The following is a 25,708-nucleotide window of genomic DNA, read 5'->3' on the forward strand; positions in this document are numbered from 1 at the left end:
CTCTCTTCATGTAGGAGGATCGAAAAAAATGCCTGACACAAGTCAATCACTGTGAACCATTCAGCTTCACATGGGATCTGGAACAGTATTACGGATGGATTCGGTACCACTGGACAACATGGAACGACTATGTCGTTTATTTTCCGCAGGACTTGTACTACCCTGAACTTCCCACTTGGTTTCTGCAGTCCCATAATGGGCGAATTACATGGACTACCCATGATCTCCACCAGAATTCCCTGCCTAATCATAGACTCGATCACAGGTTTAATCCCTGCAATCGTTTCAGGGGATAATTTATACTGAGGCGTTCTCGGGAATTCCACGTTTGGCTTAACCTGTATCTTCACCGGTTACACTCCCCTGACTAAGCCAATCTCCTCCCCACTTAGGTCCCACACGTCAGCCGATACTGACTCCCTCAAATCCTGTGGAAGCTCCTCCACTGTCAAAGCTGGGTACATTTCCACGCACACCCGCTGATTTGCAACCTTAAAGGTCGCGTCATCATCCCTTGTCTGCACCTCTACTCCTTTCGGGGTACAGTAGATTGTGCAATTGAGCTTGCACAATAAGTCTCTTCCCAACAAACAAACAGGACTAGAGTCGCACACCACGAACTGATGTTGATCCCTAAAGTTTCCTATCCTGACTGGAATCGGTTCTGTCAAAGGGCTAACTAGCCTCTTGTTCGCCACTCCAACCACTTGTATGCTTTCTCCAGAAAGGGCTACACCCGGAACTACCGCTGATCTTATAGTTGACCTAGTAGCCCCCGTATCGACCAAAAATGTAGTAGGGTGTCCGTCAAGCTCTGCTTCCACAAAGGGTCCTCTCTGATCTACCTCTAAGATGGCCCTAAGTATGCAGTCATCATGTCAAGGGACACTCGCGCCTCCAGTGTCCCACCTGGTGACACTGGTGACAAGCTGTCGTCTTTTTCAGTATTGCTACATCTATACCTGTCCTAGGGTCTACGGGCCTCGGCCTTCCTTGACCCTGCACGTTCTGATTCCCTGTCTGATAGTTTCCCTGTCTCCTTACCACTGGACCCCCATTCGGCGGTCCCAGGGCAGCTTGCATCTGAATGAGCAATAGGTTATCTTTCATCTTCTTGTGCTTCGACTCAATCTCATCCGTGCAGTACCTGGCGTACCGCAAGATCTCATCCACGGGCTTATTCTGCCAACTGATCAAATGCTGCTGTATCATGAGACTAACCTCGGGCTTCAAACCCAACACGAACTTAGACACAAACTGTCCCATATCCTTTGTTTCCAGTTCATCTAGACCACTGTACTGCTTAAAAGCCTTCAAGAGTCTCTCATAAAATTCATGTACTGTCTCCTTTGGCTCTTGCACCGTCCTGTCTATTTTCACCCAATCAATGTCTTGGGGCGAAACCTTCGATTTCAACCAGCTAATTACTTTCTCATACAGCCTCATCACCGCTGGCGACGGACCATTGGTAATCATATTCCTCTCAGGCTCATAGTCCGGCCAATCAACAGCAATTTTACATGCGTTCCACAGATCTCCCGGAACCACAATATCGAATAAGGTATTTAGGTCTATCCACAATACCTTCGAGATCTTGACAAAACGCTCAACTTGCTTGTACCACTCTGCAGGCTTCTCCCTAAGCCTGGGAAAATCATTCGTAAATGATGCCAAATCCCCCCTGCTCCATGGTACATGCACATATCCTCCATTCGCCACTTCCCTCCGGGGAAAGGTCTTTGCTAATAACAACCCTTCACCCGGGGTTCCTCCTTCCGCTCCCTTAGAGGGCTTTTTCTTAGACCATTTCTCTTCCCATTTATCAAGCGTCAGCCATGGCCGCATGGCTAGAACCAGTTCTCTGGCATGTGACCTCAATCCAACAACCCTCTTCTCCTCCAACTCTCGCTCGGTATAATGCATCCTATGACTTCCTTGCAACACCCTAGTCTTGGATAAATCCACATCATATTCCTTCGCCAATCCCCTCAATTTCTCGTGTGCCATTCGTGCTTTCCGAGTCACATCTTTCGCTACGAAAAACAGCTCATCCGGATTGTAGGATACTATCCTCTCAAGAGGTAGACTTCCATATATAATTTCATCTACCTCTGCCTTGAGCCTTACTATATCTATCATGCCTGCCTTCAAGGCTCCTTTCAACACCTGACAACTGGCTCCGCGTCCCTCATCATATTCACATTCTGGTTCCTTCTCTCTCCTCTCTTCTGGTGCTTCTATAGGAGCAGAATAACTCCTAAAGTTATCCCGAGCTTTCTCCGATTGGCCCACATTCCGGTTCAGGTGCCTCTCTGACGGTACCCATGACCTTAAATCTGATCTCGACTCCATCAGAGTCTTCGGCCTCACCGATCTCTGGTCCTCTTCGCCCCTAGATGTATCTGACACCGCTGCCAATGGTGTACTCCATTGTACAGGGCTTGGAGGTCGGACCATTGCCCCTTCCACCCCACTTTCCTCACTTTCTCTTCTCGTTCTTTCTGCCACCTGTTCGGACCTCTCTCTTTCCTCCGATTCCGGACTGTATATCGACACAATCGGTCCAATGGTGACTGGTACCCTCAATGCATCCGGTAACCTCATCTCTCTTTCAATCCTCCCACTAGCCTCAGACTGACTCCGTGAACTCTCTGTTTCAAACGAAACCAACCTTCCACTTGATTCTCAGGTTGAATGGTTACTCTTCTAGTTTCCCCTCTCTCAACCCACCTATCGTCTGCTTCATCTGGATTATAGGGAGGTGGTCTCTCGTCTAACAATCTTTGCAATACTCCATCATCAGAGTCACTCTCTTCATCCTGTGCTTTCACATGCCTTATCCCCGTCGAGTCTATCAATAAGGGATACAGTTTCTCTTCCTCAATTGTCTGCACTCTCCATCTTTTCTCCGCTGCGTCCCACCTGGCATCCTGAAATGCCCTGATCGACTTTCTCATTCTTTCCTGGCTTCTTTCCTTTTCCTTATCATGCGCTGCTCTAATCCACGCATGTAATGCTTCGAACTGTGCTGGTCTTGGCAAGGGTCTTAAGGACCCCATCACCGACTTCAGCTGGTACAGCACCGCTAGTCTAAATGAGCCATACCTTGGGAAAGCTAGTTCCCCTTCACCTTGTGTGATCTTGTGCCAATTCTCAATCCAAACTATAGTATGTAACCCCACATTCTCTGCCATGTAATGTGCTGGGGTGTCCTCGGGAGGGGCTTCTTCTCCCTCACGAACAACCACATGCTTATCGCCTCTACACAATTCTCGCAAAACCCTAAGACACTTCATGATGAGTGAATTCGATCTCACGCTCTGTTTACTTCTTGTTCTTAAATCCTCCAATAACAGCGCGACTCACACCAACCGGCCTATCATAGCGCGACACTCTCTGACGTCACCTTCCTCCGTTCGCAGCAGTTCCCTTCTCCAAACACGTTTCACGCCTACTCTCGTCCCATTCGTACACTGAAATAACCGATTAAGTTACTTCTCTGGCTGTCTGTCCACAGCCTCTGACTGTTCATCCACATTCTCTCGACCTTGTTGACCTCGATTGGCGCCCGTCTGCCCCCGTCCTGCCAGACAAATCGCCACTGATAGGTTACTGACACTCCGATCCGCACACAACAACCCACGACCAGCGTTAAGTTGCCATACACACACACGTTCGCTCCCCCTATCTCGGTCCAGGTGATCGATGGTACCTCACGATCTCCTTTGCGTGGTCAACAAAATCTATCTCAGGTGTCTTCTACACCACAACTCCCAGGCTGCGCGCGCTCACAGCCTGTTCTCACAATCACACAACATACACATCAACTCCGCAAGACATCACACAACAAATCAACACCGCAATCTACTACATCTCATTATGTTCATACTCACTCCTGGAACTGCTGCTTTCTGCCGCACTGCTACTCGCCGTCGATGCTCGTCTGCTGCCGTCTGCTGCTCGCCATCTGATGATTCACCATCACTTATCGTCTCTGGGCCTCAAGGATCACTTATCCTTATCTAATCCAATCGTCCCTCGCTATCGGAAGTAACCATCCTCTGCTACCAACTGCTCCGGCCCATTTTAGTATCCCGCAATTATCTACTAGAACCCACTCTGGTCGGATGGAACTTTTTACTTGCCCAATAGCGTGGAGGGAATAAACACAATTATCAGAAAATGCTGTCCACAATTTATCATAATCAAGGACTCGAGACTTAATCTCTTGGCTCTCTGGCTTTTATTATCAGCATAAAGATTTGAAGATACAAAGTCCTCAATACGAGGCACAACAAGTACATAGGCACTAACACAAATGCTACTCTACGAAGAATCCGCATACGGCTAAAAATAACTAAAAGCACAATCTCTAAAAGCATGAGGTAGAAAACTACCAAGCCAATGTCGATATTAGGGACACTGGACCATACCATCTCTGTCCCTACTCTGTACTAGATGACATCCCTACTTAGCAATCCCTTGAGACCCTCAGTCGAAAGGTGTCAGAGGGTAACTTCCTGAGAAGTCTTCACTTAGAGAGCTTAGTCTAAGTTGCCCCCTCTAGTTCTTCGCCTAGCCTTTCTCTGCTCTGGGCTGCTCTGATCTGCTTCCACCCTCAGGGCGCTTTCCCTAATACAGAACCCCAAATCTCAGAACACGCCCTTTGCACCTCCTCTTCTGCGGGGTCGTCTTTCAGTAATTTTCCACAGAGCGCTGTCCAGTTCCATCGTCCATCGCTTGGCCTTGAGTCCCAGACACCATCCGCACTAGGAGTTACGATTGGCACATTCCAATGCACTCCCATGTCTGGCTTTAACTACATAAGTCAATTCATGAACAAAGAGCTTCTCTACTAACGAGCAACTGTCCTTGCACCTGGGGTGAGATCATGCAAGGCAGACATACTTCACATCTTTTAACTTGCAATTTACTACAGCCTAAAACCTCTACTGGAATAAATCCTTGTTGGCCTATTGCCCTTGGCTAACATAAGAAAATACCAGGCCTTTCGCCTCAACGATATATGCGAATTCTGGCCACTAGTACGGTTACACAAGCAGGCCTAAATCACAGTATTGACATTTACGTCTTTCTTTCATGTGTGGTCAAACTAAACAGTCTACAGACACGAATTCTAAACTACACGTTTTAACATCACATTGTTCAAATGACTAAACTCTACATTTCTCTAATACATTCACAATATGCTTGTACATAGCTAACACTTCTATTGAAATCGATATAGATTATACAATTCTTTAATACATTGCACACAAAATACCTGAGTACACATTTGATTATATGCGGGTGCCAACTAACAGTGAATATAACGCACCCCTACGATTTTCAAACTTTTAAGCGCTACATCACATTCTTAAGCCCCTGGTGTTCTCTGTCTCTCATCTGCAGAGAGAAAGCAAGCGCCTCATTCACCAAAGCTTCCTCGACAGCATGAGTTCAAGGCAAGCTGTCCTTGCTCCCCGCCTCCCCTGCCCTTCTCCCTCTCACCAGCACCCCCCGGACCTCTGCGTGGTCCGGCCTTGCCAGTGGCAAGTACAGCGCAGTCTAAATCAGCATGCAGCGCTCAGTGACTAGTTCTTCACACTGGCAGAAATAGGCCTCGATCCACCCAAATAAACAGGGAAGCGGAAGTGACGTCACTCACGGTTTGACCCCGATATAATGACGACACTGAGATGGGCTCTCACTTTTAGTCCTCTTTTGAGTCTAAACCTCAGCCCCTGATCAATCTCTTATTATCTGCTGAAGGATAAAGGGGAGATGAAACCAGCACAAACTCTCCTACATTTTGAATGTCAGAGTGGCAGGGTTTCATCCAACAAAATGGCTGCATCGGAAGGGAAGGAACTACTTGAGCGGAGGAACATGTTTACAGGAAACAGCTAGGTGGTTTTGAGGGTGGAATTTCTTCTAGTCAGTGTGAGGGCTGGCTATGTATGCTAAACTGGAGTCACTCTGCCAAGACCCACGGAGTATTCTTGCCGGCATGCAGTCGGGGATACACGCGCATATAGAGATACTACGATAATATTTCCAGGGAACCCCACCGCCATTTCCAGTACTTCTTTCTTGGAGGAAACTGAGCCAGACATGTGGCTGACCAGTCACTCTGGATACCACTTTAACTGGCCGATAAATTCTGGGGCTGCTAGGGGCATTAACGTTGTATACTTTTTTTTTTTTTTTAAATGTATGTTTTGTAAGTCTTTAATTGTCTTGCCACTTGCTGTGTTGATACACCGCATACCCTGTGCGTACTTGTCTCAATGTGTTGCCTTACTGGGTGAGCTTTGCAAAACTTTCAGTACATTGGTCTATCCTTTTAGGTATTGATGATTGGACTGATTTGGGACCCATCACCCCGAACAAGAAGTCTATAGTCTCTACTTCCCCATAGCTGACGGAGAGAAGTTTCTGCAGTGAACTTGCTTCACTGTGCCTCTCTCTCATATAAAACTGTGTAACTGTGTGTGGATAACTGTTCTTTCCCCTGTATGGGGCATGTTTAAGATCGCATTCTACTGACTTTTGGGGGTTTGGAAGGTTGCGAGTTGAAAGGGACAAAGTAAACAACCCGCAGTGAAAGTACGATCTTGACCCTGCAGTCCGCTTTCTATGGCCGCAAACATCCACCAATAGGAGCGAACATGAGACTTCTTGAGACCCACAACAGCGTTCTCTGTCATGCAATACTGGCATTGAGAAAGGCAAAGCAGCCGAAACGCGTCTGCCAGAGTCACAGTGATGGCGATTGTTAACAACAGCAGAATGTAACCAGATGACGCAAATAAAGCTTACCTGGGAAGCACTTGAGTATGTGTCAGCCCGTTTTAAACGGAAGTGGGACTGGTGGAGTATGTGGTCAAGTGGTCGGCGCTTGAATACTGGCACGCCTCTCGATCTGGTGCTCCGCGACTTGCCGGCAACTTTTTGGTGTGAGCGTAGAGGGTACGCATCGCGGTGCCCCCCCCCCCGGCATGGGAAGCTACTGTGCTCGGCAGGGGAGAGAGCGGCAGATCGTCTGCTGGAAAGTACTTTTCCAGGTGAGCCAAATCACCGTCAGAATTGCCGCAGCAGGAAGAACGCGATCGGTCAGCTGACGACATCAGGGCACAATAGTATGCTTGGAACATAGTCACTGAACTATGCCCACGGACAGGAACTGTGTTCTTTCCCCTGTATGCGGCATGTTTAAGATCGCATTCTACTGACTTTTGGGGGTTTGGAAGGTTGCGAGTTGGAAGGGACAAAGTAAACAACCCGCAGTGAAAGTACGATCTTGACCCTGCAGTCCACTTTCTATGGCCGCAAACATCCACCAATAGGAGTGAACATGAGACTCCTTGAGACACCCAACAGCGTTCTCTGTCACGCAATAATGGCATTGAGAAAGGCGAAGCAGCCGAAACGCGTCTGCCAGAGTCACAGTGATGGCGATTGTTATCAACAGCAGAATGTAACCAGACGGTGAAAATAAAGCTTACCTGGGAATCACTTGAGCATGTATCAGCCCGTTTTTAACGGAAGCGGGACTGGTGGAATATATATATATATACATGCTCGTGAACAAGGGACCTAGTTTTCCCGAAACGCGTAGAGTTTTGTGTTGCCAATAAACTTAAAAGCATTGGGTGCCGTGAAGCGTTGTTTTTCCTGGAGGATTGGAGTATTTACAACGTAAGATGTGAATATTTTGGGTTTCGCTAACCCGTCACGGCCCGCCATCATTAAGTGGCTTGAGTTGAAAGCGAACTTGTTGGTTGGAGAATATATATATATATAGATCGATAGATCGATAGATAGATATAGATAGATATAGATATATTCACAGTCAGTGAAATTTTTTAGTGACTACCAGGAGTAGGCAAAAAACTGTTGTTTTCTTAGTATGGGAATTTCCACAACAAAAACTGTAATATTTCCTAAGTGGAGCTGTCATGTCTACTGGATGAATAGTGGAACATTGGCACTACTATATCTATAAGCCAAATTGTTCAGATTTCCTGCCTTTTTGTTCTTACCTAAGAGAAGCATTAAGGAAAAAATAAAGGGGCCGATTACTGACATTGTTAGTTTCAATTCCGACTGGCTGATTTCGATACAGCCGGTCGGAATTGAAACCGGCCGGTCATTCCGGCTGGCTTCCGATGGGCTCAAGAAGCCCATCGCCCAGTAGGAACCGGCCCGTAATCCATATGGATGGTGGTTTGCGCTGTCCAGATTGCGATGCACGGTTTTCGGCAGGGTTTCCATGCCAGCCTTTCCGACATGGAAAGCCTGTCGGAAAGCGTGTTTGGGGGCCCCCTAGCAGGGTCTCCTTTCCCTTGCAGTCTCCAATTGGGTGCCGAGGGGGCACCTATGGGCCCCCTTGTTAATCCCTGCACCCTGTGGCAGGCACCTTGAGGTGTCTGCTACAGGGTGCAGGGATTAACACAATCTCCCATTTCTCTATGGGAGCTTGTGTCACGGCCGGTTTATGGCCGTAACACAAGCTCCCATAGAGAAATGGGAGAATGGGAGCGCACCATCTGCGGTCTCATCATAATTAGGCGGTCGGGACTGCCGACCGGAGGTCGGTCGGTCCCGTTTCTGCCGTGGTGTCAGTCGTAAACATCGTAATAGGCCCCATAGTGTTATTCATTCCGATAGCTATTTACCCCAGATGATGTAGATAATCTGAATTAAATTCCAATTAATCTTAACCCCAAAATCGTTTTTGGCTTTTATACGAAAAATGTTATTTAAAAAATCTATCAATCCCCTTATAATCCAATGTATAATTTCAATTGTCCTGCCGGAAATAAACATTTTTAAAATCCGGGTGGTTTACGTCAGTTTAATTTTTATTACAATTTATACTTCTTTACAACAGATTATGTTTAATTTTCATGGAAAATTTCCCCAAATATTAATGATTGTGGCACTTTTTCTAAATCAACTAAACAAACCATGCATACTGTATGTTTGTGTGTTATATATTTTAGTCCTTTCTGTTTTTTTAAATTGATAGAAGTATTCAGGCACAGGAATGTCTGTCAAACAAAATGCAAAGTACCACATTTCACATAGTTACAAAAAGGAGAAACACTTCACTCATCCATAAGGCTTCTTCAATCAGATTCATTATTCCCTACTTCTATTACATGCCTTGTTCATTGAATGACAGGCATTTTATACTGAAATCCGATTACAGATTAATTATACCCTCAACAAAACTTTACTTATACCTGTGGTCCTTGCTTAGCATACATCTGACTTGTATAAACAACAGTAGGAGCTCTGTATAACATGCTAGAAAGTACTTTTTTTTCTTTGTGGGTTCTACTGTAGTCTCAATAGGAATTGAGGCATTAAAGTATTGGTTTTGTGTCATGGGGATTTTTTATTTTTATTTTCTTGTGTTACTAAGTTTGTAGTTCTTTATTTTTCATAACTGGGTACTGATTGCCCCAGAATTTCTCTGTAGCCGACACATGTTTCACTCATTTGCTGCAGTTGAACTGCAAGGTTTCTCCATTCTTTAGATTTCCTCCCAAGAGCATCACGTTATGCTCCTCACCTGTGTCGAGGAGCTGGTCAGTTGTCTTTCCAATAAGTTAAAGTTCATTCTTTGCGGTGGAATATTAGCCAGCTGGTCAGCAAAGTTTTGTGTGCCTGACGGACTTGTGTTTTCTACAATGTTTGTTTTCTTATTTGTTTCCCAAAACTTTAGGGCACACACAACAGAAATGTCTATTTCCTCTTAACCCTTCTGACACTGCCTGTTTTTCCTAACCCTACTTGCGTAGGGCCCAAGGGCAGCAGAACATCAACATGCAAAGTGTTAGTGAATTTGAGAAATGTCACTGTTATTCTTTTTTGCATCACATGGGAACATTTTTCCAGGTGATGTTTCCCCATCTGTGATGCCCTTTGAAAAATAGCGATGGCTCACACGTGTTCCCATCCTTTCTGCACCTCTTCCTCATGTGTCATTTATTTAAAGGTTTGAATGTGCAGAAAAGGAGGAGAAAGACACTCCACAAGTTTGTAAATACCCTCTGTTGGTGTCCACCCTTCTTGGCAAACATCTTTCCCCTGGCACTCCAAGAGGTAGACCTGGTACTTGTTCTGAGTGCAGAAAAAATGTGCATGCTTAGTGGAACGTCTCGAAAGTGACATATATTAAAATTCACTGAAACCTGCCCTAGTGGGTCAAAACTTCCATTTTATTTCTAATAATTTTAGTTAGGTTTTAGGTTGTTCAATGCTGTGTAACACAGTAATACATTTCAAGAAGCATGATTCCACAGTATGTAATAGAATACACCAATTCGTTAGAGTGATAGCACAAGACATTTAATATATAATGTAAATTATCATCAACAGGTGAAGAGCTTTGAGTCTTAAATATTTGGCATAGCCAGGTTTATGCTTCATCGCTTGCTTATTGTACTGTATCAGCAAAGTTGTGTGATCGAACTATGATTAGATACTATTGAATATTTGAGGCCTCCATCATGAAGCAAGAGAAGGTTGGTGAAAATAGGAAACTTCAACATAGAGGAGGGAAACAAAGTGGAATGCGCAAGCTTATAACATAGATTGGCGGAGAGTTTGTGGTTGTGGTCACCAGAGTTCTACCACCTACTTCCATCTCATGAACAGCAAAAGATTTGTGAATGAGGCCCACACGCTCCATCACGTTAACACAGAGGTCCACATCTGTTCTACGCCTTCTTTCTAGTGCTGCTAAAAGTGTGATATCAAAGGTAGGCATGAGATGAAAAATATATCAGAGCTGATTTTGTTTTTTTCCCCCCTCTCTCTCTCTCTTCTCTCTTTCTGCCAAGCAGATATCATATTAAATTTCCGAACAACCTACGTCAGCAAGTCTGGTCAGGTAATCTTTGAAGCAAGATCCATTTGCATCCACTACGTCACCACCTGGTTCGTGATTGATTTAATCGCTGCACTACCCTTTGACCTTCTCTATGCTTTCAATGTCACTGTGGTGAGTACACAGCTTCTACTCTTCCGAGGTTCCTTTTTCTCCCCCATACCAACCTGCTTCTCCCATAAACTCGACGGAGAGTGAGCCCTGGAGACTTTTCCCTTCCTGCGTATGCCTTGTGGGCCCAAATTGTTACTGAAATGTTTTTTGGGGGAGGTGTGTGGGAACTAAGGGCCTTATTTAGAGATATCGTGGGCTGCCCGCCATCATTGGGGGGGGGGGGGGGTGAGGGGGTTGGTCATAACCTTCGCCACCTTCGAGATTTACAGTCGGCCATGTTTAGGGTTCCACGCCTGCCTGGCAGAAGCCGTGTTTACGGCAGCTCCTGAAGGCATTTTAATTTTACTGAGCAACCGCCATGATTCATGCAGCTGTTCAGCAAAATATATATATATTTTTAAAAACAAACTCCCAAAGCAGATATATGTTTAAAAAAAAAACGAATGGCCCTAGCCTAGTGGGAGTTTTTTCACAGGGTGTGGAGACCATTTTTCTTTTCTGGACTGCCTGACTTTTCCTGGCAGTCCCAAACATAAATAAATACCTCAGAAAGTCCACCACCAAAAGGGTGGACATTTCTGAGGTATTTACACTGATGGGCCCACATCCGTCAGGCTGTCCTTGTAAGGTTTCTGCCTGTGGTGCCAGCGGGGGTTCCACCAATAGAAACATGACAACATGCCTGCCTCTATATAGAGTGAGGCAGCAATCAGATTGGTGGACAGGGCACTTACTCTGCCACATTTGTGCCAAAGTACCCTGTATGCCACACTTTAAATGAGTCCCTAAGAGTGTTAAATTGTTTATGGGGTGCAATGAGGGCTGCTACTATGTTGGTTGCTCTTGGGCATTAATGACTGGAGAGAAGGCCAATAATGGTAGTTATTGGACTATTAATCACCGATTGGCCCAAGTTACAGAGGGAACAAGGAGGGCAAGCGCTAATAATTATTGTTATTGACCGATTCCAAGGTAGAAAGTTCCAATAGCACACGAAAGGCTCCGCCCCGTCACCACTATGTTCACATGTATTTCCTCCCTTTTATTAGTCAATTTTCTGCGTTGAGTGCTGCAGCTGAGGGTTCATACCAGCAGTTATGGACTGCATTCCATGCATTGGCTGCAATCTCATTCGAAGGATCTGATTGGCTGCCACACTCTCAACAATCCAATGAATGTTCTTATCTGTGTCTTTCCCAGGTCTAGCAGAGCATGCTAAGAGCAAAAGGTTATGGCCTCTTGAGGGACGTCATTTTGAGGCCGTCCCTCTGTCAGGACCTCCGAGGCTGTGGTCATTTTGTATCGTCAGGCATTTGTGTGCCACCTGCTATCAGGGAATGGGGTGCCAAAGGTGGTACAGTAGCTGAGATATTTGTACTATGAAGAGGGGTCTGGGGCAATGAGAGGCACAGTGGGTGAGGTATCAGTGCCGTTATCGCAAATAATTGCTTTGGGTAGTGCCAAAGAAATGTTGGGCCAAATCACCCAGAACCCAGACTGGCCAACTAACATTGTGGTCTTTGTTATTAAAACTGGATTATGTGCTGATGAAAAATGGCATGCCCACATTAGCCATGTTTCTCAGAAGAAAAACATGTGATTTTTGGTATTGCATATGTTGATTTTATTGCGTTTATGGCAATATGCTCCAGAATGGACGCGGGTGTCTCCATTTTGCACAACGTTTGACCATAAGTGCACAGTGGAAGTAGAAGGCTGTCCAGCTGGGGCATATGATCAACATATGCAGTGGATGACCCGCAATATGCTGGAATGTGGCATCTGCACACCAAGATGCCAGTATCTGGGCACATTGGGAGAGTCTTCATGCACCTTCCTCCTGCACTCACTAGCGGTGTTTGGACCCTCTTAGATTTTGGAGTATTAGTTGAGTATTGGTAGATTGTGTACGTGATGTGCCACCTTGCCGTGATGTTCCCCCGTAGCTCTGTGACATAAACCCTACACTCCCTGTGCCATATCTTGCTTAAAAAAACTGAGTGCAACTTGGAAGGTGATATGTGCGCATGTCTCTGTGTGTGTGATTTCTCACTATTGAAAGAAGGAGGAAGGTTCAAACACTGCCTAGATACTTGTTTTACCGTGAGGTCACAGACGGTAAGGACCAGGAGCCAGGAAGAACACGCATTTACAATGACAGTCCACGTTTTCAATAGTATACAGTTACTAAGTGGGACTTCTTTATGGAGATGAGTGGGATTATTTGCCACCGCTTACCTACAACTCTTGTAGGTAAAGGAAGACCCTGGCGCTATCACAATCATCATATTTGGCTTTAAGAAAGATTCTTATTTCTCTTTTCTTGGAACAGCAACCTCTAATGTTCCAAAGTGGATTTTGTTTACTTCTTAATAAACACTAGTAGTGAGATGTACAAATTAAGGTAATTAGGAAAACACTCACCATAGTCAGCTTTGTGCCTTTGTTGAAATGCTCTGACCATGTCAGTGATTCAGTGACAGACATATGGAAAGAGAGGCTAAAGACCAAACATGATATAGGTACGGAAGAGGAGAAATAATTTCAGGGAGTGGTTAAAACATACGTTGAAAGGGAAGTGGTGTAATATGGAGAGAGAAAAACAGTGTACAATGGGGAGGGAAACTCCAAGTCCCTCATTCATACAAAGAAAGAACATGATTATAAAAAAAATTCTGATAAACATCTAAAGAAAATACTCATGGATATTATGCTGCGCTCCAAAGACGAGTGAAATAGTAAACCGAGGAGTGCTCTATCACCCCACAAAATGCTTCTCAAAACAAGAACAAACTGCCTTTTTTCCCTAAAATCTGATCTGAACCCAATATTATCAAGGCAACATTATTCGACAACCCTTTAGGGTATGCCACTGGTTTGTTCATTAAAGAATATTAGCAAATCCTTCTGAAACAAAAGTGAAACCAACACCAACCTAAGCAACATGCAGTAAGATCAGTACACCAGAAATTGTGTCAAAAATACATCCAATGACATAGTAAAAATTGCAATTTAGTGCACTAAGAACAAGTCAACAGTGGAAAACCGCTAGGCCATTTAAAGCTCCCATATATATCAGTTAAAATAGGTGGGAACTACGTATCCACCTAGTCCTTAGGATTAAGCTCTCTAATGTCAGCACACATACAAAGCATTCAGTCGTGCTTAAAGGCAACAATGATAGGTGACAACAACTCCTATAACTCAATTCGCTTGATCACTTCAGCCTTATAATTATTTAACCTACTGTTTTCACTGTATTCTCACATGAAGGGGAATACTCCTTGCTTAGTGAACCTTCAGTTGCGACAGTTGTACAACTGTAAATTTAAATTAAATTAAAATAAATTTGTAGAGCGCAGCTTATCATCCATGAAGGTATCCAGGCGCTGTCTGTGGGTACAGGAAGATTAAGTGATTTGCCCAGAATCACAAGATATTGAGCTGAGACTCGAACCCAGCTCCCCAGTCAGCAGCTCTGACTGCTGTGCCATATCTTCTCTCATGTTCTAACTGATCAGTTAAATGCAGGAAGCATTTGATGCACAATATCCAGCCACAGCCATTACTTGCTCCCTGGCCCCTAATATGTCTCCAACTCAGCCATATATATCATCCTCCTTATTTTTGACATACACTTTCTCAATTGAACACTCAATTGATATATTTTGTTTGCATTGAAATATCTAAAAAGCTCAACTAAGTACCTCAATACCCCTAAACTTGTCAGCTCACAAATCTTTCTGCCCCACTTCGTTCATATAGTTGGAAGCAGATATTACAGTTTGCCTCGGCTCTAAGTCCACCAGAACGTCTGCCCTCACCTACCAAATCTCTTTCTCATACACAGAATCCTCATTTTCTGCACCCTGTCATGAATCACTCAACACTTGAAGTACACACTGCATGTTGCCCTCCGCTTTCACATGTTCCTTGCCGCTACTGAGGCTCATTGACACATTCATACTTTTACCCATCTCGATGTAATACCCTGCTTTTCTTCACTTTGTTTAAATCAAATTTACTCGGAATGCACTGTTTAGCAGCAGTTTTATGATCTATCCAACCACACCTAATGAACTCCACTCCTGTAAATCACCTTTTTCTTTAGCCATTTTCCGCTTACGCCATTTTCACAGGAGTCACATCGCTCTATTTTATCGGTCTTTTAGAAAAGGTTCACACTTGGATGTGAATTCGGTATCCAGTTCATCTGTAAACGTGAGGTCACATTTAGGCTTGGGAGAGATTTTAATTACACCGGAGTAATAGGAGTCATTTTCGGAATTAAACATTACCCTTGTGATGTGTTATTACCGAAATTAGGTGATTATGCCAGCTTGAGTAATTAAGAGTGGTAGTGGGCACAAATGCTGCCACAGGAGCACAACAACAAACAACTAAAAGAGAGCAAGCGGCTGCTGGCTGCTGCTGGTCGTGTCCTGTAGCATTTATTGCAATTTTCATAGCGCAAAAAGTGCATCCTCTGGCCCATTTTGGACGCGAGGGTGTATTTTGCGCTAAGAAAATAGCACTAAATGCTGCAATAAACTTTTCACACAATTATGTATGATTATGAGTAATCTTGTAGTAATTAGGAGCAATTATGCACCTTTTAAGAACTGCTGCATAATGTCATGTGTTCAGGAACACTAGAAAAGGGTTTTTATTACATTTAAGAACAGGGTCAGACTGGGAAAGAAAGGAGGCCCAGGCACCAAAATGAAAGTGACACCCTTTGGTGACACAAATCGCTAAAAAGGTGTCCCACATTTACAAATCGGGTTAATTTTGAACTTGTAAAGACAACCTGTGCAGGTGTTTTGCAAGGTATGGCAGACTGAATGCATGTGAACTTGCTGTAGATAATGTTAGTGGCAATATAAGGGAAATCAACAGAAAAAACTAGCCCACCAGACCACAAGACAGATCCACAAAAACCCCCCTAAAAGGCCCACACTGACCTGTCAAACCAGTCCAGCAGGCACTGCTTGACCGTACTATAGACCAGTGGAGAACTATTTTCCTCAAACTGCATGAGGATGTTTACTACAAACTCCTGTTCTCATTGCCACTGTTTCCACTTAAGGCAAATTCCCAATGACACTTCAGTCCCCTGCCCTAAAGCAAAGGAAAAAACAAATGTTGTCTCAAATAATCCAAATATTGTTCTTCCCCTATAACCATTAGGAAACTTTTACAGCTAGTTGTCCTCGTTTCCAAAGTAACCATAGTGTAAAAAATGTAAACATAGTCACACAGGAGCAACAACAATCAGAGTTCTTTTAATGACCCACATTTTGGACATTCCACCATAACTCCTTTGGATGAAATAGGTTAAGATTGTTGTGACTAATGTGTGGTGTGTGAGTGTATGAAAACCCCTGCCTCATCTAAACGAGCAAAACACCCTGCTTGTGTGGATGCTAAGAAAGTGTGGCAGGGATTTCTCTGGGTTGAGAGACCCACCTCTTCCCAGCATGACCCATGTATTGATTGCCTTTCTAACTGTTAAATATATGTGTTGTGTACTTGACTGCATAGAACATCTGAACTAATATGTCTTTTTCTTTGATCACTGTACTCTCTTTGCTGACCCCTTCGGCCCATGCCTCCACAACAAGAACCTGACAAATTCGATAGTAATGCAATCTGGGATTTACTGTTTTAAGGCTCAATCTCCTATTTTAGTATTGGGAGCTGCCTTCACAAGGGAGTTGTCATATTTCCTTCCAGCCACTGTGATTTGTGATTTGTGTGAACCAACGCATAACTTTCTAGATCCAAACATTGCCTGCTAGATAGTTTCCACCAGAAAGGTTTACCTTGTCAGCTCATCTCTATTTACTGGAAGGAGAAATATAACCTTCCTTGAGGGGAAAATGAAATTTGCCCTACCAGGGCCTAAAGTTCATTTTGCAATAGAAATGTTATCACAGAATGGACCTAACTCTCAACTCGAATTTGGGATTTTCTTGATGTTAGAGCCACATTTTAGGGAGCAGGGTCTCCTAAGACACATAGTAAACGAAAAGCCATTTTTTAAAATGAATTGCACATTCTCTACCACCAATTTGTTCCAGAAAGTACTTCCTACTAGTGTAAACGTAAATTACATCATCTGTCCAACTGACCTGGCCAAACCCAGCTGATGCCCCCCATTCCCGCCAGTGTAAAAATATGTTACGTCATTTGTCGAATTGACCCAGCTAAGCCCAGTTGATGTCCACATGACCATCCCTGTTGACTGGCAAGTTCTTTTGGTCAGAAAGTGATGCTGTGCTATATAAGCCAAGTACAAGATGTGCCCTTGACCAGCGGTCCGGCTGCTGATTCTGACTTGTGGGTTTCCTCCAGGCTTCCATCCACTGTTCAGATTTTGGAGAAAATCAAGTCTTAAACCCAATGCGTCCCCTGGCTGTTCTTGAATGCCAAGAAGATTTGGTTGTGTCACGAAAGGTACAGTACGGTGTGTACATGTCTATGGCTGTGTTTGTACCGGATCCCTCCCAGAGACGGGACACACTCTGTGCAACAGCCTTTAGTGTAAAAGCCTTCAAACCTCGAACAGTATTGGGCCAAACAACCCCAAAAGTCCACTATATATATATTATATTTAGTGAAGCTGTCCAATATGTCTTAGTCAACTTGTAAAATCCCTGTAAGTACCAAGCTGCATATTGATGTGAAATTAGTGGTACTTTGAAGGCTAAAACTCCCTTGTGTGTCTAATCGATTTTCACCCCCCAAATTTGAGTATTTCCCACTTTGTGTTCTCTCATCCAATTTGACATTTAATTCAGCTATTATCATAAGGATATGAAATTATTAGGGAGCACTTGGTGCACATACAATTCTTGAAAATTCGGGTGTAAATTGGCTACATTTGTAAAAAAAAAAATCAAAATTTCTTAGGAAGGAAGGGCCCCTCCCCCGCCCCACAGTGAAAACATTTCTGTAGCATGAAGAACTCCCATTGAATACATCAGCGTTTTTGCAGCCATCAGGGTTCAGAGGAATGCTGTGGTCCAAGTCATTGGAGGGTGTGTGCTCGACAAAGGGGTTATTTTTAAATTTTGTGAACTAATGCGGATTTTAATGGGCATATCTTTTTTCACGTGCATACCTCTGGGGTTCTATGAGAAACTGCCCATCCAAACTTGTCTCTCACAAAACATATATTCACTGATTTGGCCTGAGCCCAATGTGAGCAGACAAAGTGGATCACATGCATTGTTGTATATGACACATGCTTACCTCTGACCACAATCTGCCTATGATTGCCTGGTTCATGCAGATATTCTATTCTTTAAAACAGAAAAGAAAAAAGTGATGGAGAGGTGTGTTTGAGCCAGTGCCTTTTACCCACCTGCTATTTTTCAGGGCAGCATTCCATTCCATAACTATTTAGCTGATAGAAGAAACCTAACCAAATGCAATTCAGCCTTGCCACACACTAAAGAATGATTTCAGCTTGAACCGCTCTGCCAAGTCCTCCCTGCATGGGAACACAAGAAATATCCAACATGGGTCCGCTTTACGGGTTTGCATCAGTCCATGCGGCGGAAGTCCCTAAGCGTGGCACGCTCATGCTTCACGCCATGTCCAAAGACTTTCTGCAACACCACACTGTGAAAGATGGAAGTGCTTGAGTCAACCCATCTCTTGGGCCACTGGAAAGTCAATTATGTCTTATTGTAACTCATTCCCCATTGCAGAAGGAGAATAATTTAAATTCAGTTCTGATACCAGACTAAAAGATGAGCTCATCCAGACGGCCAGGTCTGGAACCCAAGCTGCACCACTGGTGCCCAACAAGGCGAAGCGAGCATGAGATCATTTGTGTTCCTGTGCAGGAAAGGCATTTCCTAGCACGCCATGTTGGCTTCTCCTATGAGGAGGTGGGAGACAAATGTGCCGGGTGTTGGTCACCTTCTGTAATGGTGCAGTCAAGCTAGTAATATGATGGAATGGAATGCCATCCAGAGCAATCCTCAGTGGGCTACAGTTGTTGGCTCAAGCATTTCAAGAAATCACTTTTTTTGTTTCAGGTGCTCAACAAAGCCTTAGTAACAATGTACTAGCTTCCCTTTGTTACCTGTATCGAAGATTATGGTTCCATGCTATGTAAAATAGATGCCGCCGACAATGCTTGTTGATACTGGGACTAGAAATTGAGAGATGAAAAAAAATATGCCCATCTACTAATTTGCACTTGGTAGTTGTGCTAAATCCAAACAGATCTCTCGAAATCTTCATAAAATCAACAATTTGTGCTTTTGTAAACATCATGCACTCTAAACAAAACACCAGGAACAATGCTTAAAAGAGAAGAGCTTTGAAGCCCAACAGTAGGTGTTTTGGGGTTTCAGACCACCTGTGCTAGCATCTGTAAGTACCTGCGGAAAGAATGGTCACTTGTCCTGTTGACTTCTGCTTAACTGATAGAGTCAACAAACTCGCTGCCAAAAACAATTCCAGACGGCTATGTACAACAAGGGTCAGTAGCTGGAAATGTGGGCAGTCTGACTTCCTGGGGTACGCCACACCATATCTGGGACCTGACGGCTGCCACGGTGACATTGTCCAAATGTTCATCTCACCTGTGTGTCTCTTCAAGTTTAAATGGAGTGATGTGTTGTGATGGTACCTGTGAGTTGAGGGTAGATCCTACCAGAGGTGCCACCGACTGTGGCCAGTGGCACTTCGGGAGTGGATGTCTGGTCTGTTGATGCAAGTACATGGAAGTTTTGTCATGGTGGATCGTTCATTCCAGCTAGACAACATCACGACTGCCTTCCTTTGCCTGCACAGTCTTAGCAGTAATGATCAGTTCCCTTGGTGTGCTTTCCTCTTGCAGGTGTCGCTGGTGCATCTCCTGAAAACGATCCGCCTGCTGCGGCTCCTGCGGCTCCTACAGAAGCTGGACCGGTACTCCCAGCACAGCACCATTGTCCTGACTCTCCTCATGTCCATGTTTGCACTGCTGGCTCATTGGATGGCCTGCATCTGGTATGTGCTTGGGAAGATGGAGATGGCTGGAAACAACCCACTCACGTGGGATATAGGTAAGGGCCATTTTCAATCACAATGTATCAATGAGAACTCGGCACTGAAAACTTGGCATGGTCTAATGTTGAAAACATTGGTCTTTGTGTCCCATCTGCTAATCCGTTGATCTGAAACGATTTCCTCCAATGGATATCAGCCTCCATGCCATGAGTGGGTCTGCTTCGCTTTCCAAGGTTAATGCGCACTGTAGACTCCACCAGCTGGGGTAAATTTGTTTAGGCATCTGTGCCAGCAAACGAAGGATCGATACATAGAACGCTTGTTGGTGGGTCATCCCTGAACCATTTGGAACCCTCTTTTAGAAATGTGTAGAGGTCTCCTACTCCTAGTTGAAGAAGTTCCATAGACTAAGAGAATGTACCAGACTAGAGTGTGGTTTTTTCCACCCCAGATATACTCCTTTTTTTCTCTGATTTGATATTTCCATAGTCTGATGATGCCCCTTCTAATTAAGGTGTTGCCCTCTCTTGCCAAAAATGGTTTCTAGAACCTGTGAGGCAGTATTCTTCCAATGCGTACATGCCAGGAGCCTTGGGAACTCGTAGCATTTCTACTGGATCCATAGCAGGTTACAGGTGCACATACATCAGTGATGGCCCGTGTAGGGCGTTTTACCGGGGCGGTGACGTGGCGCAGAGGAGGGGCAGGGTGGGGGGTTGCAAAATGCGGAAAGCGGCCGATTTCAGGTAAGTTACGAAGAGGTCACAGAAGAGATTGTCTGAGAAAAGTGGTTAAAATACTGGGGGTCTGATTACAATAGCAAGCAAACTTCCTTGAGTGCTCAAAATAGCATTCCAAGGTGAGGGTAAACTGCTCCTGGTCAAGATATGCTCCCTTTTAAGCACCTGGTAATGGGTGAATACATGGGCATTTTGGGCATAAGTCTCTGTTCTGAGGTATCGGACTCAGAATCGTGTGCAATTTGCACCTATCTTAATTAACACACTCAGTGCTAATGACAATTAGCGGGTGAACAGTTTTGAGCAGCATTTTGCTACGATAATATAATCGTGCCCTATATACATATACATTGTGTTATGTGTATGGCTTTAACACATCGGAGGCAGAAGCGGGCTCTGTGTAGGGCGCTGTCTATCGAGGAGATAGGTGGGAGATGTTTGCGATTGTGTCGCGGTTAGAGTGTCATCGGTGTTGTGCCAGGATGACGGTGGGATCTGTGAGGGTCTTTTTTATTTATGTTTGATGTATGTATTGGTACATGAACAGCACAGATGCCACATGGACAAGATTCCCATGTTCCGGGTCCAAACCAAAACCCAATTTAGAAGAACAATGAGTTCCACAGCATTCGTCCTTCCACATCTCCTTAGAGATAGGGATGTGCGAAACCTGAGGATTTACCTAACTACCTTTATCCAAACTCAATGAAAATGTTGTGAAATTACACAAGATGACACTTTTACATCAAAATGTTGTTTTCCAATATCTACCGTCCATGAGTCCAAAAAACACTGCAGACCTCTCCATTGCCACCCAGCATGTACCGGTACCATCATCAGTGGGTCTTCTTCAGGGCAGAGGAGCAGTAGGTCTCAAAGCATGTGCCACTGTCAGTGGGCCTCCTTCCGGGCAGAGGAGCACTAGGTCTCAAAGCATGTACCATCATCAGTGGGGCTTCTTCGGGGCAGAGGAGCACTAGGTCTCAAAGCATGTACCATCACTAGTGGGCCTTCTTCGGGCCAGATGAGTACTAGGTCTCAAAGCATGCACCATCACCAGTGGGCCTTCTTCAGGGCAGAGGAGCACTGGGTCTCAAAGCCTGTGCCATCATTAGTGGGCCTTCTTCAGGGCAGAGGAGCACTAGGTCTCAAAACACACACCATCGTCAGTGGGCCTTCTTCAGGGCAGAGGAGCACTAGGTCTCAAAGCATGTACCATCATCATTGGGCCTTCTTTAGGGCAGAGGAGCACTAGGTCTCAAAACACACACCATCATCAGTGGGCCTTCTTCAGGGCAGAGGAGCACTAGGTGTCAAAAAATGTACCATCATCAGTGGGCCTTCTTCAGGGCAGAGGAGCACTAGGTCTCAAAGCATGTACCATCACTAGTGGGCCTTCTTCGGGTCAGTTGAGTACTAGGTCTCAAAGCATGTACCATCACCAGTGGGCCTTCTTCAGGGCAAAGGAGCACTAGGCCTCAAAGCATGAGTTGATTTCAATGTGGACCCTGGAGCACCAACTCGAAATGTTGTTTTCCAGTATCTACCATCTATGAGTCCAAAAAACACTGCAGACCTCTCCAGCGCCACCCAGCACGTACCGGTACCATCATCAGTGGGTCTTCTTCAGGACAGAGGAGCAGTAGGTCTCAAAGCATGTGCCATTGTAAGTTGGCCTCCTTCTGGGCAGAGGAGCACTAGGTCTCAAAGCATGTACCATCATCAGTGGGGCTTCTTCGGGGCAGAGGAGCACTAGGTCTCAAAGCATGTACCATCACTAGTGGGCCTTCTTCGGGGCAGATGAGTACTAGGTCTCAAAGCATGTACCATCACCAGTGGGCCATCTTCAGGGCAAAGGAGCACTAGGTCTCAAAGCATGTGCCATCATCAGTGGGCCTTCTTCAGGGCAGAGGAGCACTAGGTCTCAAAACATACACCATTGTCAGTGGACCTTCTTCACGACAGAGGAGCACTTGGTCTCAAAGCATGTACCATCATCATTGGGCCTTCTTTAGGGCAGAGGAGCACTAGGTCTCAAAACACACACCATCATCAGTGGGCCTTTTTCAGGGCAGAAGAGCGCTAGGTCTCAAAACACACACCATTGTCAGTTGGCCTTCTTCGGGGCAGAGGAGCACTAGGTCTCAAAGCATGTACCATCATCATTGGGCCTTCTTTAGGGCAGAGGAGCACTGGGTCTCAAAACAAACACCCTCATCAGTGGGCCTTCGTCAGGGTAGAGGAGCACTAGGTGTCAAAGCATGTACCATCATCAGTGGGCCTTCTTCAGGGCAGAGGAGCACAAGGCCTCAAAGCATGAGTTGATTTCAATGTGGAACCTGGAGCACCAACTAGAAACCTGTCTATTGGGCTCCTGACTGGAATAAATAAAACCACAACAATCTTTGAGATAAAATATGCATACAGCAGACCACAGGAAGTCCAAGCACATCTGGAAACAACTTTAGACATATAATAAGCAAGGGGTGCATCTGACGACTGTACTGTGTTGTTTGTATTAGTTATGTCCTAGGGCTTCCGACTTCCTTAGTTTTTTGCAGTGTCGACTCTCTGTGCAGTGAGACACAATTGCCAGTATTAGGAAACCAATTGGAATCATTCACGGACAGGAAAACTGTGGGGGGAGAGGGGCTGCACCAAAGACCTAGGGTTCAAAAGCCAATAATGATCATCTTAAACATACAGAATCTTCACAGATCGACCCGGGTTTTCAGGGATGTATGTTTTCACCATCAGGGGCTACTCTCTGTTTCTTGCACACTGTTTTAAAAGAAATGCTAGCACTTGACTGGATTTCTCAATTTACATTTATAAAGCCTGGTTAGAGCACAAACAATCTATTTCCAGGTGTAAGTGCCTTCTCCTGATTTGCACAATCAGGATTGGTGGAATTGGACTCTTGTAAACTGCAGATGTTTTTCATTCCTAAAGACAGGGTAAGCCGTGTCAGCTTTCCAAAGAGGTTGGCTCTGAAAACATCCACAATGCCACCCTCTCATTTATGTTTATTCTTAAGCCACCTATATGTGGTTTCCCACCCTAGAGAGACATACAATACTTCTCCCTCCAGTAAGACCTTAATTCTTTTCCAGGGAGGGAAGGCCTCCACAGTTCATGGAGTAGTGTAGGGTGGAATTGTGTGATTGGCAATGTAACCTACGTGATTTACTCGTGCAGAATTTTCCACCTGCTAGAAGTTCTTAGTACATTTTGCACATTAGAGTTCTGGAAATCTGTGGCTGGTTTAGATGCCAAGGACCACTCCATGGGCCCTTTATGAATCCCACAAAAGCCGAATAACTTATTTTGCAAACATGACTTTAGGAAGAAGGCGTTTTTGCTTTGAACGCTCGACATGGTACATTCCTAGCTAATAGAAACAATAAAGAGTGAATAACACTCAAGGATGGTGGAATTTTAGCCTTCAATCAACCACGTCCTTAAAGTAAAAGTAAACCAAGTAAGCTAGCCCTTATTCTTCACATGATACTATTTCCGCTGCTCCGCATCTACCCGCTTCCCGGCAAGGATCCTCAGTGTGCGCCTGATGTTGTGAGCATATTTGTGGTTGTAAAGCCTGGATTGGCAAAATCACAGGCTTTCCAATTACCAAAAGGTAAGATGCAATACACAAAAAGGCACATTACAGACTGAAATGACTTTTTGACTCTCAAACTTATACTGGTACTGATACAGTAGAAGGGGTGGAGGTGGCGGGTTCATGCAGTGCTTAGGGGCATATTTACAAGCTGGCGAAAACAAATTATCGCTGCTTTTGCGGCAGTTTTCGGCAGAAAAGCGGCGATAATTTTATCGCCTAATTAGCAAGGCCACACTAACGCGTGAAACCTTGCTTTAGCGTGGGGATTCCTAACGCCCAGCTTTGCATCTCTAATGAGATGCAAAGTGGGCGTTCCTGACCTAACGTGACAGGAGAAATGTCGCTAAGCGACATTTCTCCTATCATCAAGTCCCACGCTATGAAGCATAGCTGCAGGAAAAGTAGCGATAACCCCTGTTATCGCTACTTTCCTTACGCCTGCTTCAGGACTGACTTAGCCATGATATCCTATGGAAGGTGGATATCATGGCTAAGTTTGTGAGTCCCTATCAGCAAGCTAACGCCACACTACGTGAGATTATCGCTGGGTTTCCAGCGATAATCTCACGTTAGGCAGTTAGCGTGAGGATTTTTATCGGTGAGGAGATAAGCGTTGCTAATAGCACGCTACCTCAGCGATAAATATCCACGTTACCCGGTGATAATTATCCTCGTGCTAAGAGCGCTGAGCGATAATTATCGCCGGGTGTTGCTGATATGCCCCTTAGTTTCTAAACAAAATAAGTGCCAGGGCCCACGACAGGAGGGCACTGCAGCTTGCATCACCCATAGCCCCTGCCATCCTGCCAATGACTACCAACATAACTACTGACCATCACACTCCTACGGGTTTGACAATTCAGACTATTCCCGGCCCCCAAAGCTATAAGAATGGCTTGGGTGACAGGTATCAGTTATTTTTTATTATATAGTGATTTCATAAACAACTGTTGTTGTGTTCATCTCTAAATAAGATAAAGAACGCCACCATGTGGCAGCTGTCATAAGTGCCAGTGTTGAAAAGTAAGTACCGGTTCCGAGCACCGGAAACCACCGGCTCAAAATGAGCCCTGGGATAAAGGTGCCCTTATCTGACCAAATTGCAATGGTTTACCGCTGCAGTTAAAAAACCACTGACCCGCTCCCTAAACAGATGGTAGCCCATTCACAAAGATGTCCACATGGCTTTCGCCTTGCGTTTGTTTGGCATAGGGGAGCAGACCGTTGTCCAGGGGACCACTGTGTGCTCCCCCAGATGTGAGTCATTGCATGCCACCTTTTCATTGTGAAAGCTGCCCCTCTCCCTTTATAGAACAG

At 44.9% G+C, this 25,708-nt stretch overlaps 1 protein-coding gene across 3 annotated transcripts in view; it reads left to right on the forward strand.

Moving 5' to 3' along the window:
* The window catches only part of KCNH8 (potassium voltage-gated channel subfamily H member 8), a 953,382-nt gene that overhangs the window by 620,079 nt on the left and 307,595 nt on the right, over positions 1-25,708 (forward strand). For 2 of the 3 annotated variants that reach the window (XM_085630453.1, XM_085630455.1), the window contains exons 6-8: positions 10,860-11,017; positions 16,642-16,659; positions 19,878-20,085. In XM_085630453.1, the coding sequence (XP_085486579.1) occupies positions 10,860-11,017; positions 16,642-16,659; positions 19,878-20,085 (384 nt within the window). The remainder of the gene's footprint in view (positions 1-10,859; positions 11,018-16,641; positions 16,660-19,877; positions 20,086-25,708) is intronic. The other variant, XM_085630454.1, reaches the window with a different exon arrangement.

Source organism: Triturus cristatus, chromosome 10 (genome assembly GCF_964204655.1).
Source record: "Triturus cristatus chromosome 10, aTriCri1.1, whole genome shotgun sequence".
Classification (NCBI taxonomy): domain Eukaryota; kingdom Metazoa; phylum Chordata; class Amphibia; order Caudata; family Salamandridae; genus Triturus; species Triturus cristatus.